This window comes from Stenella coeruleoalba, assembly GCF_951394435.1.
Source record: "Stenella coeruleoalba genome assembly, chromosome: 6".
In the NCBI taxonomy this organism is placed as follows: domain Eukaryota; kingdom Metazoa; phylum Chordata; class Mammalia; order Artiodactyla; family Delphinidae; genus Stenella; species Stenella coeruleoalba.
The window spans coordinates 13833096-13848534 of NC_137151.1; the positions used below are offsets into that span (position 1 = coordinate 13833096).

At 47.3% G+C, this 15439-nt stretch overlaps 1 protein-coding gene across 1 annotated transcript in view; it reads left to right on the forward strand.

Moving 5' to 3' along the window:
- Positions 1-312: 312 nt before the first annotated feature.
- The window catches only part of CCDC93 (CCC complex scaffolding subunit CCDC93), an 87717-nt gene continuing 72590 nt past the window's right edge, over positions 313-15439 (forward strand). Inside the window, exons 1-4 of the mRNA XM_079923616.1 lie at positions 313-507; positions 4609-4722; positions 6203-6297; positions 13435-13546. Of these exons, the coding sequence (XP_079779742.1) occupies positions 466-507; positions 4609-4722; positions 6203-6297; positions 13435-13546 (363 nt within the window). The 5' untranslated portion in view covers positions 313-465. The remainder of the gene's footprint in view (positions 508-4608; positions 4723-6202; positions 6298-13434; positions 13547-15439) is intronic.

A 15439-nucleotide genomic window follows, 5' to 3' on the forward strand; every position in this document is an offset into this window, starting at 1 on the left:
AGCAAGCGGACTTCCGAAGTCCAGCTCGCGGAGAGGACCGAACCCACTTGGGGCATCTGATGCCCGTGAGAAGCAGAGACGGGAATCAGGATGCAAAATTTCCCCAAGATAGAAGAATAATTCCTTTTATAAAGCACCTCGAGGAAAATGCAGAGCCCCGGCGCGAAGCTCCGCAGAACCTGGAACTCGGCAGCCGGCCTGGACTGCAGCTCACGCTCCAGATCGAGTCCGGACCTCTCCCGGACCTACCCTCGCGCAGGCGCAGTCGCGCAGCGCTCCCGCCCCAACGCGCATGCTCCGCCGGGCTAGGGAGCTCCCGGCCGGCGGCGGCGGCGGCGGCAGCGGCGGCGGCGGGAGGAAGTTACCGCTTTGCACTCCACCCCGGTAGCAGCTTCGGGGCTGGGGACAGCTTCCTCCGGACGCTCCGCGGGCTTCGCTGCCGCCGCACGGCAGTCCGACGAGATCATGGGGTTGCCCAAGGGGCCGGAAGGCCAGGGTCTCCCGGAGGTAAGGAACCCCCCTCCCGCCCTGACACGTCCGGGTTTCCAAAAGAGGGCCAAGCCCACGGGGCCGGCTGCGATTAGGGCGCCCCGCCCCCTCTCTCAGGTGTGTCCGCCGCCGGGTGCACCGGCCCTGTCCGCTGGGGGCCGAGCAAGTGTGGGCGTGGGCGGGGACAAACTTCAGCCGGTGCCGGGTCTCCCGGGACGGAGGGAGCCTTCCCAGCCCGACACCTGCGCCGACGCAGCACCAGGCCCCGCGGGGCCTGGGGTCCCACCTCTCCGGCTTTCCCCGGCAGTGCCTCGCGATCCCCGGCGCCGCTCGGCTCGCCTCGAGGACAGGGGGTGCTGCGCCCAGTAGTCACGAGACGCGCGCTGGGACGGTCCGGGCTCGGGTTGTGCAAAGGGCGGTGACCTTGTGGCGCCGGCCGCCAACTCCCCGGGCCCACGGGGTCCTGGCGGCCGGCACCCGCCGCCTTGGTATCGGGAGGGAATGCCGCCCTGCGTTTGTCCCCACGCCCCGCCGGGCCGGCGGGAGGAAGTTTGGGAGCCGTGCGGAGTGGCCGGGCGGAAACCGTCGCTGCTTCTCCAGAAGGGAGGTGTTTGTTATTAAGTACTCACTTGGTCCTGAGGGACAGGATGATCAAAGGTTTCTGTATTTACATACACATTACCTGGAAGTAGAGGAAATGTGCATTTCCTTTTGGCTGCAAATATCACTTAGCTAGGTGGTTTGCATAGGTGGTTTGCATCTGTCCTCTATTCCAATTGATTTGCTCAAAAGCTAGTCTAGTTTACTAGATTCCTGAAAGAAATGGAATCCACGCTGCACCTCTGTCCCCTTTCTAGGGTTCTGAAGCAGGCATTTGTCAGAGGGACTGATTCCTTGACATGGTGCGTGGTCCCTTCACACTTAGCTGCCTGTGGCCAATCTTGCTTCTTTTCCCCCTCTCCCCGCATCCTCAGTTCTTAAATCCCACTAGTACCACTAATTGAGGGATCACTGTTCTGTGCATAAAAGCTGGAGGTGTACTAATGGAAGGACAGACTTAAGCTGTCAGTGTGTGCTCCCAGAATGCAAATCCATTTTGTTATCTCCAGAAAACCTAGCAAGTTTTCTGACGTTTTCATTGTCCCACTGTACTACCAGTAGAGTCTTTCTAAAATAAAAAGCAACTTGCCCTTGTTTGTCCTTTGTTTAACCCTTCACTGTCAGGAGACTGGGTCTAATTTGTCACTTTTCCAAGTTCCTGGCAATTGGGAGGAAAACAGGGTGAATATAATAGTCCAATTATTATCACTTCGTTCAAAGACCAGTACATATGAATATGTCATTAAGCTGTCACTAGTCCGGTTAATTCATTAAATTCAATTTTGTAAGCCCTTTATCGTATGTATGTGAAGGATAGAGATATAGTTAGACGTGGCCCTGCCTTCCAGCTTATGTGAACTCCAGTATCAGACAACTGATAATTTAGTGTGCCTGGTTTAAGAGCTCACAGCATTCATCTTTATCAGAATTTTAGTTTTAACAATGGGATGTATTACCCAGCCTGGTGACTTTTTATGGCTTAAAGAGAGGATATTCTTTCATTCCCTGCACATTAGCCAGGGACCCTTGTGCATTTTGTTTTAGTGTTAATCTGTGAATTGAATTTGGAGTCCTATTAACATTCTCCATTCATTGTCTCGTGCTAAAAAGTTACTTCGCAGGGTGCATTGCAAAAGTACACCTCTCCATTCGTGGGATAAGCGGATGGGAAGCATGGGCCAGGCACCTGCCATGGTGTGGGCAGTGGGTGCTCATTAGGTGCAGGCTGAGGCAGGGATGCCCTTCCCCAGATGTCTTGTCCTCTTCTTGGAAGCGTTTTCATGATAAATGATTGAACGAATGAAGGGTTCCTGTTTTACATCCCGGGAGTTTTAAGAAAATACTTATATATTTTCTTAAAATACTTTTCTATACTATTTTTATGAACCATAACTATTCTTTATTTTCTCTTCTCTTTGTGTCTCTTGACTTGCAGATGGTTCTCAACCATCACAGATCTTTTGCCAAGGAAGAGAATGTGTGAATAATTAATATTTACTTTTGCATGTCTCCTAGGAATTAGTGAATGCTAACCTTCAGAATCTTTGATAGGCCAGACCAGGGTCCTTTGAGAGGGAAGTATACTGAGCAGTGTTGCAAGGCTGTCTCTTCCATCACCACACACTGCAAGAGATTAAACAGTCACATGGAATAGTTCCATGTCCAGCTATGTGTGCTCCTTCTTTTTTTTTTTTTTTTGCGGTACACGGGCCTCTCACTGCTGTGGCCTCTCCCGTTGCGGAGCACAGGCTCCGGACGCGCAGGCTCAGCGGCCATGGCTCACGGGCCCAGCCGCTCCGCGGCATGTGGGATTTTCCCGGACTGGGGCAGGACGAACTCGTGTCCCCTGCATCGGCAGGCGGACTCTCAACCACCGCGCCACCAGGGAAGCCCTACATGTGTGCCCCTTCTCCTGGCAGTTTGTCCTTTAAAATAAACTTGAATTTCCATTATCAGTGTCACGACTATGAAAACATTTTGTTAATACGAGACTGGCTTAGGTCATGCACTTTATATAATGTTTGAGCATGTCATTCCATACTTAACAAGTGTGTTCTTGGAGACTAATGCTGTTCAGAACAGAGGAATAAACGTGGGTGGATAATATATGGAATATTTGGGTCCTCCCCTGAACCAGCTAATAGTCTATTTGGAGAGACTGGCGTGTCCATTAACACCAGACATCTCACTCAGAAGAGGTTGATAATTGTATGAATGACGGACTATAAATAAAATAGAAATGCAGAGGAGTGACCACTTTAGGCTGTAGGGTTGACACTGAATAGGAGCTAGGGGCTGAAGGTGGTATCTGGGTGGTTAGAGAATATCAGGAGAGCCGTGAAGGAATGAGAGTGAACAGGGCTTGTTTAGCTTGGCCACAGCCATGTCTGTATTGTTTTGGCAGGAGGTAAAGGATGAAGCTGAAAAGATAGGTTGCAGCCCAAGATCTGAATGCCAAACCAAGACGTTTGGAATTTATCTGATAGACAGTGAATGATGCCTTAATGATGAGGGCTGGGGGCCGAGCTGAAGAGGGATGATGAGAAAGCTGTGATTTCGGAAGGAATGAGCAAGACAAATTAACGGGGAAGGAAGATTGAGAGGCAGTTGCCATAGTCCTGGCATAATGTGCAAAGAAAAGGGAAGGGAGGATCAATGTGAGCTGCGTAGTTAAGGAAGATTTAGCAGGCATTGTTGGGTAAGGGAGTAGTCAGAGGTGGGTATGAGGATTTAAACCAGGGTACCTTGGCATTGTTTTCTGTAGAGAGGTAGTAGTTTTTTATTTTCTGCAATAATGGAAGTCAGGAAAGGTACAGTTCAGGAAAGTAAATGGAGGCAAACGTACTGGAATATTTAGATATATTGAACTTGTAGATAAACAACCTGAGAGCAAAGGTAGGATATTAATTAAAGACATTTAAATAAAATCCTTATTTAAATGTATTAAGTGAATTTTTTATTTTTAAGGCAATCCTGTTATGTGGTAGTAATCTGCCCGTAATATATCTGGGTTGAAAGCCTTCCTTATATTTGCTGTAGAGATCAAAGTGCAGATGGAGACACGTGTTTGAATTCTTTGTTCTTGCCCCTCTTGTCAGTAACTTCTAGGACCAAGATGAGTATAAACTTAAACAAAACAGACTACCTGTCCCGTCTGAAAGGAGTTTATAATCCAGTCGAGAAGCCTGCCATACAAGTCACATGTTAGAGAACAGGGTGGTAATGTGCTGGAAGCTTCCTTTCCCTGGATTCCTTCACACCTGATGAACCGTCCATACCACCTGTGCGCGTCTTCTGCCCCCCCCCCCCCCCCCCCCCACCTAAGACGATTAACAGCAGGTTAGGACCAGGGACCCTGTTCTGTGCGACTCTGGCAGCACTGTGTCCCCACGCTCTGGCATGAATGCCATGATACAGCCAATGTCACCTGCTCCTTGGCAATGAGATTGTGGCATCGGAAATATACCTGGTGTTCCTTTATCCAAGGTAGCTTTTACCAGCCTTTTGCTTTCGTTTTAGGTAGAAACAAGAGAAGATGAAGAACAAAACGTCAAGTTGACTGAGATTCTGGAGCTGTTGGTGGCAGCTGGGTATTTCAGGGCAAGAATTAAAGGCTTGTCACCTTTTGACAAGGTAAGACGAAGTCTTTCTAAGCGTTAGGCTAGTTTTTGTCAGGACGGCATGGTTTACCGTGGAAAGGAGGAAGAGGTTGTGTTTTTACTTTCTCTACGTCCTTGTTGCCATTTCTCCTGGATTCAGATTCATTATGGAAGTGTTCAAATTTCCTATTAAACGAAAATAATCATGTATCCGTAACTACACCTTGAAGTCCTTTCTGTACACGAAGCTTTGAGCTATACAGATAAACAAAATAAATAGTTCCTTCTTTCAAGGAACTGAAAGCTTGGGTGGGGAGATAAAGTTTATGTAAGATAAAATAATTTGACGTAATAGGGAGCTATCCCAAGTCGGGGCGCTCCCAGACCGTTGCCAGGTATTCTGTGGGTGGTAAACGCGGGGTTTAGAGGAGGAAGAAATCACTATGGGATGAAGTCATTTAATTCAGCAGAACCTTGAACAGTTCTTATGCACAAGGCATAGTAGTAGGTGTTGAGGGCACAAGGATAAGAACAAAGGCCTTCAACCCAAAGAGCCTGACTTCTAAAGAGTAGGGGAGAGAGGCCAGTAAAACATCGTGCATAGACTAAAGGGCACAATTCGGTAAATGCCACAGTGAACTATGCACAGAAATGAAGCATTCAGATCAGTTGGGGCAGGCCGGGAAAGCTTCCTGGTGGAAGAAAGCGTTGAGTCCTCCAGTGGGCCACGGCCCTGGCTGCACATCACAGATTCTTTTGTGATACAGGTATCTAGGCCTCAGCCATTGAAATTCTGGTTTGTTAGGTCTGGGCTGGGCACTGGAATCTGTATTTTATTATGCATCTCACATGAGTCTACAGCATAGCCAGGGATAAGAGTCACTGTTGTTCTTTTCTAACATCAGGCTGTGTCTAAAAATGTTTTGTTTCAGAATGGGTTTGTAGCCTTAGTCTCATCTGCATCTCCGAGAAATCCCCTGACAAAACTAGAGCAAGGTTTCTCATCTCCTTTAGGTAGTAGAAAAAAATGAGCTGTATGGAAATTAAGTAATGAGTCACAGAATGTCACCCTTGTTACCCACATATCTGGTCCATAAAATACATCATTTCTCTGCAGTCTGGCACTCGTCTATAATTGGATTAAGACTTCACCCAGCTGAGAGTGAATGTCTGTCCCATCAGTACAAAGAGGATCTATGCATCATAGGTCCGTTTAGTAATAGAAGTCAGCTTCTCAGTCCACCGGCCATGAGTCAAGTGCTCAGTAACTGCATGTGGCTAGCAGCAGTGTACTAAACAGTGCAGATACAGACTGTTCCCGTCTTTGCAGAAAGCTTTACAGTGTTCAGCAGTGCTGTTTAGGTGAATTGTAGTGGATGGAGTCAGGACACGTATTATCTCTCTGAGGGTACCCAGTTTTGTATATAAAAATGATTTATATTTTATCTACCTTCCACTTCTTCCCCTCGTCCCAAACTAGGAAGAGAAAATAGGTATCTTTTTGTGTCTTTCAGGTGGTAGGAGGAATGACCTGGTGCATCACCACTTGCAACTTTGATGTGGATGTTGATTTGCTCTTTCAGGAGAACTCGACAATAGGTCAGAAAATGTAAGTTACCCGTCTTTCCATGGAAGAGGCTGAAGGGGGAGAAAAGAGCTAACTCTTGAGCGTGTGCTACGTGCCAGAAGTTGTGTTAGACGGTTTACCTATAGGCTGAAAGAAGCCAAGGTCACACAGCTAACATATGAGAGTCACCTAATGTTATTCTGATGTTATATAGGCTATTTCTGATGCTTTTCCTTGATCGCAGTTTCTGTCGACTGCTCACGTATCTCTTTCCAAAGGCAGTGAATGTGGATGGAAGTTGAATAGGTGGGAGAAGGGGACTCTTTCCCTCCCCGTTGCCTCTGGGTAAGGCAGAGCCCCACTTTGCCTGCCATCGAGAGAAGGCAGCCTGGGCTCCTCGCTGGAGGTGTCACGGGAGGGTGCCCTGGCTGGTCGTCCGTAGCTCAGCAGGGGCTTGGTGATTTCATGAGACCATTGGGATCCCCAGTTCTGCTCAGCCCTGCCCTGGGCAGCCGTGTGACCTTGGACAAACCTTAGTTCTCTTTTCTGTAGGAAGGAGGGTTTGTGATCTCAGATCTGTATGATTCTGTGACTTACTTCCTCATTTTTCTGAAGCCTTATCCTCCCCTAAATGGATTAAAGATAGTTTACAAACACGCATGGGGAGCAGTAATACTGGAAAAGTGAAGCAAAGCAAAAGGAAAAAAAAAGGAAACAAAAGGCAGAGTTGGGGATAAGGGACACACCTGTGAGGGGCCGTAAAGGCCCTGTTCTTCCAAGGGTGGGACACAGATTCGACTGCGAAAAGAAGAAAAAAACATACTAAATTACCCAATATACAGTTTCCATACAGTAGAAGAAAAATAGGTCCCTGTGAATCACCAAAATTCTTAACACTAAGACCAAAAGGCATCTCTTGGCTCCTTGTTAAGGAGGACATACTGTTTGACACAGAGATACTGTCATCGGTGCCCGGCCATGAGTAGTGGGCTCTGTGTCCTAACACCTGTGTGGGGCTGTGGCCTCATGTCCAGCGATCCGCAGTGAAAAGTCCTCCACTGGGAGGGTACGATGGAGTCCAGGCGTGTGGCTCTGCTCCCTGTCGGTCCAGCTCAATCCAGAGGTAGATGGTATTCTTGTTCTTTTGTTTGTTTTTATTTAGGTGTTACATACTTGAAGGTTAAAAAAAAAAATTCAAATACTACCAAAGGGAGCAAAACATACAGCTGATGTCTCTCCTCCTTCCTATTTTACACCCCAGTTTTATTCCCTGGAAACAGTCATCCTTGGCTGTCCAGGTTTTAGATTCTTCAGAGTGGTCACTAATACATCTCCAACAATGTATACAGTCTGTTTCATTCAAGTCTAATGAGAGGAGGCAGTTGGCTCACCTGTACCACTCACTACATCCCCTTTGTCTTCCATCTTCCACTCTTTTAATTGTTTTCTGGTTTTTCTGTGATCACCTGCATAATTTGAATCTACTTAAGCTTCTGTTTCTTGACCCATTAACATAAGGTGGTTTCTTCTAGGTCCTAACTGAGTAAACATTTTAGTATCTCTATCTTTCCTTCTATCCTTCAGCCTCCATGTACCATCATGACGTCACTTTTATAATGTTTAGCATATAATATTTATAGTCTCTTCCGTGGTAGCAGTTAAATTGTCCGTGCTTTATCTACAGGTAAATTCTAAAAGCAAATCTATAAACAGGATTTACAATAAGAACTGAGAATTGTGATGGGGTCAGAAAGAAGGAACTGTAATCTTTTGGACCATAATCGTGCTGTTGAAAGGAGAATATTCAATGTATCATAGTCAAAAGCGATCTGTTTTCATTTATTCATAGACTCAGTAAATATCAAACTCCTACATTTACTGAACAGTCAGGCATTGTTCTGGATACATTAATGAAAAATGTCTTGCCCTCATGGAGCTTATAGTCTATTGGGGGAGACAGACCAAAAACTAATTTAATCAATAACTAAATTATATATAGAAATAATATGTGCTATGAAAAAAATTAAAGCTGGGAAGGGGTATGAGGAGGGACATAGGACAGGAGGCAACTGTTTTCAGTTAGTGTAGGCCTCGTTGAGAGGGTGATATTAGAGCTAAGACTTGAGGGACGAGGGTTCCAGGCAAAGGGAACTGCCACCGTGAAGGCCCCAAGCAGAAGCTTGCCTGCAGTGGAGGGCGGAGTGGGGAGCAGAGGACGTCAGCGCAGAAAGGTCATGGGGGCAGATCAGGTGCGGTGCCTTGTGGGTCAGAGTAAGGACTTGGGGTTTACTCTGTGTGAGATGGGAAGTCCTTGGAGGGTTTTGAGCAGAGGAGGAACATAATCTGTTCTGTGTTTAAGAAGGAACCCTGGTCCGATTACCGAATTAAGGGGAATCAGGGAGATTCTTTAGTGTATTATAGTAATCCTCCCAGGAGATGATGGTGCCCTGAACGGTGGACTAGCAGTGGTGGCATTCTGGATCTGTTCTGAAGGTAGAACCGACAGGATTTCATGACATTGGATTTGGAGCGTAAGAGAGGAGCTGAGGGTGATTCGGAAGTATTTGGCCCGAGCAGGTGGAGATGGTCTGTGCAAGTCATTGAGAATCAAGCACACTGCAATTTGCTGCATGTTTATACGGCTTTTTTCCCTTGCATTTCTGATTGCCTTTTTTTTTTCTTGATGACAGAGAAGCACGTAGTTTCACCTGTAATGAAGATCAGCCAGCTTCTTAATCAGTCTGTCGACTAACATGAATTCACTGTCTTCTTGAGTACGCTCTTGGTTGAAGCCTCTTTCTGTTCCAATTTGAGCTGATTGCTTCTTCCACCTGTGGCACCCCTCATGTTCTGGGATATCTTTCCATTGCATTCCTTCTGGGCTACGATTCTCAATCCCTTATCTGTGTTTCTGATATCTAAAGAACACTGAAAATGGGTTTTTCTTCTTTCAAGTGCCGATACAAAACTTATTTGGAGGCAAAACATGACCTGAACTGACTTAAGGTTATTTATAGTCTTTATGGATCCCATTTATATGAATATTCATATGTTTTACTGCAGAAATATTCATTTCTTTGATTATCGGGTGCTGCTCTAGATTTCACTGGGTCTTACCTAATACACAGTATATGCCCCTTAGGTATACTAAGGTACAAACATCTAAAGAATTCTGACTTCTGAAACACATCTGCTCCTCAAGGGTTTGGATAAGGGATTGGGGGCGTATTGTGTTCCCTGGTAAGTATTTGATGTGTAACTTTTAAGTGCACAGCCATGAACTACAATTGAAGGCAAAGCAGTTGACAAGGGTTAACTTGTAAAGACCCAGCAGACTCCTAGCAGTGCATCAGACAGTTGGGTCTTTTCTTATCTGCAGGAGAAATGGTGTAGCCATAGGGCCCTGAATTATCCAAAAATCTTTTCTGTTTGGTTTTGGAATATGTTCTGTGTTTGGGGTCCCCCCCACAAAGTTTCTGGTTACTTGCAGATCAGATTAATACCGCCGTGTGTTTGCAGTGCCTCCGCACACCCCAGCTGCTGTGAGGGGGGGCCAGCAGCACCCCTGAGGAGCACACTTGCCTGTGTACAGGGCACAGTTATCTTCCAGGCTCCGTTGGGACCTTGTCCTCCTTCTTGAGCCTTCTTTCTTGTGGGTTCCATGAGCTTCGACCCTCTATCCCCAGCCTGTCCTAAAACCCCCTTACCACAGAGTGCTATGTTCTGAGGTCCATAAATGAGATTTTAGGCTTATAACTGGGTTCATTTCTACAGCACATATTTACTAGCCACCTGTGTGCAGAGCACTTACACATGCATTTTATTATTTTAGCTTCACAGCAACCCTTGAACAGGCAGGACAGGGGGATTACCTCTTGTTTTATGATGGGATCATTGGACCAGTGGGACCTGGTGGCTTGCCAGAAGTTCCATGGTAGGTGATGGAACTTGGAGTTTAGACCCTGGTTTAATTCACTCTCTTTCACACTGTTTGCAGTGGAGGAGGAAACAGTGCACTGAACACTCAGAAAGCTAAGGAGTCAAACCAGTCACCTGTAATGAAACGTGGGCTTGTTAGATGAGGAATCTTAGATTAGGAAGCCCATCTGGTGACCTCTGAAACTGTCGTGTTCCCTGATTTTCAGCAAGTCAGAGGATCTCCTCTGAGCTCCAGGGAGAAGCCGAATGGGGGCTGGTAGGTTTCCGCAAGAAGCCTTCCTGACTCCTGCCCCCTCAGCCGGCCTCTTTCCCTGCGGTCCCCACCCCCACTGCAGACTTGGCAGTCGTTTTTGGGAAGCGGGTTTAAGAGGGTTGTAAACCCTGAGATGACCCTGGGCGTCCTTCCCTCAGGGCCCTTATGAACTGGGAGAGTGGGCCGTCTCTGAGGAGTGGCCAGGGAGAACCTTGTCTGAAGGTAGAGGGTTGGCTGGATGGTGATTTGGAAGCTGCTGACCGGTTGCAGGCAATCAGTAACCCTACACAGACCCACAGATCTGTAGCCACTAGAGGGCGCTCTCCTCCTGCCGAGCCAAGATGTGAATGCCTAGTGAAGACCTGCCCTGAGCAAGGACGCAAAGCCGGAGCTGGGGACCATCTTCATTTGCTAAGCTTGGAGTCTGGGGAGCAGGGCCAATTAGGCATCCACCTCTTCCCCTCACAGGTTGCAAAGAAATTAAGGAACAAGGAATGGGCGTCTTATGGAAATCACATTAAAAAGTAAAGCTTATCAGAGAGAGAGCCTTAGCTATGTTGCCAAATGGGTTTGCCAATCCTTCCTACTAAACTGTCCCATTTGGGCCCCAGGAAGAGTTGGACGACCAGAGGCTTCTCAACTGGGGCAGGACATGTACCTCGTGGCAGAGAAGATGCATGTGTCCTAGGAACGGGCTGCTCAGAAAGGAGGGCCTGCAGGGGCTGCTGGGAGTCAGATGACACTTTCCTTCCCCGTCTCGGACCTTTTGGATAAATTACACACACACCCCTTCTGTTTGCAGTGAAAATGTCCTCCCGTGTACTTCTCTCCTGGGAGGTGGGTAGTCCTTCCTTCTGTGAATGTGTGCAGCAGGGATCAGTGTTCCCTCTCCAAATTTTTTCTCAACATATTGGACTTGATATCAGTGGAGCTGGGACTGGGACTGTTTCCACTCGGCAGTTTTAACCTTGGTCCCACCTTGTAAAGCTACTGTAGACATAAACATGGTTTTGTAGCATGTTCTCCAGGGATCATGGGATCATTCTCTGGGAGCTGTTTGGCTTCTGTCCCTAGATTGCTACCTTGGTTCCTACCAAGAGTGAGGGCATGAGACATACTAAAGGGACCATAGGTAAGGTAAGTACTCATCCAGGCCTGAGTTAGATGTCGGTCTTAAGGGTGTCTGTCCCCTGAGAAGGATTATGGAACTGCAGAAAGACAAAAGTATACAAGATTTCTTTGAACAAGAAATACTTTTGATAGATAGACCCCAAACTTACTGCATTTGAAGCATCTAATAAGAACCTGGTGACCTTGTTCAGCAGGGCCTTCATCTATTAGAGAAAAGTCTGGCACTTGGAGATGAGGCCGCAGTAGCTGCTGTAACTAGCTATGATTTTTTTTTTTTTTTTTAGTGTCTTAGATGGGGTGTAACCTAAACTATCCATAGGCTGAGCCAGAGCTCCCATTTCTCCACATGGCCTCACAAGGCCACCGCTTGTGACTTGTTTTTCAGGCTTCCTAGGCTTTGTACCATGGCTTTGGGGGTTAGCGGACCCGTTAAATAACCTCTGTTCTCTCCTTATGAATGTGATCTGATTAAGGTATAAGAAATAGGAACCAGACAGTTGGAGATCAAATAGCAGCTGGTTAGAGAAGATTTAAATCTGTGGTGAAGTGGACTTGCACACAAGTCCCTCTATCACTCCTGCCATTAAACTGCCCCACCCAGGCCAGGGCTGAGCTGTGCGTCCAGCAGGGCGGGTGCTCAGCTCCTGACTGAGGCAGGCGATGGTCTGGGCCTCAAGGAGCCTGACTCCTGCGCTCTTCCTCCAGCCACTTCAAGAGAAGGCTGAGCAAGGTGTAGGAGACAGATCAAGTGTCCCTCGTGAGAAGTGGAAAGCACCTTCTCTCTGGAAGGAAGAGTGAGGGCGTATGCCCTTTCCCAAGTTGTTGCCCTTTCCCCTGATTAATTTTAGAGTATCAAAAAAATTAAAGGCTTTTTTTTTTTTTTTTTTTTTTTTTTTTTTGCGGTACGCGGGCCTCTCACTGTTGTGGCCTCTCCCGTCGCGGAGCACAAGCTTCAGACGTGCAGGCTCAGCGGCCATGACTCACGGGCCCAGCCGCTCCGCGGCATGGGGCATCTTCCTGGACCGGGGCACGAACCCGTGTCCCCTGCATCGGCAGGCGGACTCTCAACCACTGCGCCACCAGGGAAGCCCCCAAAGGCTATTTTTTATTTCAAAAATATTTTGTATTGGAGTAGAGAACTTCATTTTTTTGTTTGTTTGAGCATGAGGCCTCATGTTTTGTCTTAATATTCTTGGCACCTGGCACAGAATCTGGTAATTATTTGTTGCTTGAATGATATTTAGAACAATTTTTTTAATGTTTAACCTAATGGTTTCCAGACTTGGAAAAAGTAGGGCAGTTAAGTGAAATGTAAAAGAATATGCAGCACTAATAACTTTTTATTTTACCATGTAAGGAAGTTAAAAACATCTCCATAACTTCAAGAAACAAAATATTTTAATATAAAAAGTAGGACGAGGTCTTCGCTGGTGGCGCAGTGGTTGAGAGTCCGCCTGCTGATGCAGGGGACACGGGTTCGTGCCCTAGTCCGGGAGGATCCCACATGCCGCGGAGCGGCTGGGCCCGTGAGCCATGGCTGCTGAGCCTGCGCGTCCGGAGCCTGTGCTCCGCAACAAGAGGCCACGGCAGTGAGAGGTCCGCGTACCGCAAAAAAAAAAAAAAAAGTAGGACGAGCACGACCTTAGAATTAAGGATGAAGGTAGTTTTGTGTCCTTACACACACACAAGCCTAAGCTGTGCTTGTTTTTCTCAATTTGCCATCACCCAGGAGAAACGTGGTCATGGTCTGGTATTGCGAAACCTCAGATCCCTCTGAGTCGCAGCCAGACTTGAGAGATGTCTTAAGAGCCACTTGGTGTGTCCTCACTCTTGGCTTGTTGTTTTTCTCTGAGCAGAGCTCTGTCAGAAAAAATTGTCTCCGTCCTGCCAAGAATGAAATGTCCACACCAGCTGGAGCCCCACCAGATCCAGGGGATGGATTTTATTCACATATTTCCTGTTGTCCAGGTAAGAGCATCTGTGGGGTTTCTTGCCCTCCGAACGTTGGAATTCCTGTAACGGGTCTGGCTCTTGGGCCGTCTGGCCTAGATCCTGGATCTGATGGGTGTGGTATGGAATTGGTGGCAGCAGAACACGATGACACTGCTCAGAACGTTGCCAGTGCTCAGTCTACCCTAGTTTCACACTGTCACCTGTTCTGGTCTTTGAATGTTTCCATTAGTAGCTTTTCATTGCCCTTCTGGTAAAGATGGAAGCCCATAGCCCCCCATTGCACCCCATGCGCTGGTCCCCTTTGACCTCTCCAGCCTCAATTTATTCTTTGCTTTTCTTTATTCTTTCTATTCTAGCCCCTCTGACTTTCTTTCAAATTTCCTCATACACACTGTGCTTCCTCCTGTCACGGGGCCTTTCAGGGTGGGAAGGTCTTCCCTTCTCTCCTTACCTTTATCTTCCAGATCTCAGTTCCATCAAGCCTTCTCAAGAAAGCTTCCCCTGACTGCCAGATCTAGAGCAGGTTCCTTTGCTATATCCTCTTATACGGCATATTCCCTACCCTCACAGGAAGCTTCCTCACTGCAGTTTGTGACCGTGTCCATTCAATGTTCGGTTATTTGTACCTCTCTCCCATCAGACTGTAAGCTTCCTGAGGGCAGGTACCATGGCTGTCCTGCTTGCTCTCGTGTCTCCGGCACCTCTTGGAATGTCTGGCACTTTGTAGGCATTCAGTCCTAACAAAGGACTAAATTTCTAACAGGAGACTTATCTCCACCCCGGCTTTTTCCCCAAGGCCCCGTGATTAAGTGGCCATGCTGTACAAGTCCCTGTATTCTGTGCGGTTCTCGTGTCTCAGCCCCTCCTCCAGGCACCACAGAAAGAAGAGGAGCAAAGGGACTTAACTTAGTTGCCTGCTGTGTGGACAGTACTTTGCCTCGGATCCTAATAGAGTTCTTTGAAGCATCTATTGTAATGCCTGTCTTACATCTGAGGAAAGGGAGACTCAGAAAGGATAATCAGTTTGCTTAAGGGCAGAGAACTAGTGAGCGGAGAGGCAGATTCCTCTCAGCTCCTTGTCTCTAAGCCTGTACTTTCCCCTCCACCACCATGCAGCCACCCCGAGGAAAGCCGCACCGCGCCTGCGGGAGGGGTTTTGTGATTCTGTTCAGATTATGTAGTGTAGCAGTGAAGAGCCTGGACTCTGGAGACTTCCCGGGTTCACATCTTGGCTCTGCCACTTTCCAGCTGTGTGATCTTGGGCAGATGACTTAACTTCTTACCTGAGAAGTAGAAATCATAATAGTACCTACCTGGTGGGATGGAAGCTGAGTAAGGTATTATGTGTAAAGCACTTGATTGAAGGGCTGGTACCTTTCAGTAAGTGCTCTGTAAGCGTTATATAGTTGTCTCTGTTGTTGTTACTGCTATTGGGAATCTCCCCCTGCACTAGACTGCAAATCAAATACGTTGACATTTATAACTGCAATTTGTAAACTTGAGGCTAGGACTTGAACTCAGGATTTGACTTGTTTGTCTGTTAGGGGATGGATGGTACCCAGTCATTTTGTGAAAGTAAGAAGTAGGGAGTCTGTGTAGATGCTTACAGAAGCCTCCAACCCCATCATACTGTGAAGTTGTCGCCCTTTCCCCTGAAGCCTGGATCGCTAGTGACTAGACCTTACTCAAAACTCTGCTAGAACTTTGAGGACCCAAACTCTAGGCCATATATGAGAAGGGGATGAAAGGGAAGTGATTGTCTACAGTTGGTTTGGGCATTTTGAGCATCTAATGTTTGTGTTGTGAGCGGAATGTCGGAGGGCTTCCTGTCTGGATGTGAGAGCCTCTCTCAATGGTTACCCCATGTCTTAATTTCGTGGATCTGTAAAATTTTGAAGCGCACATAGA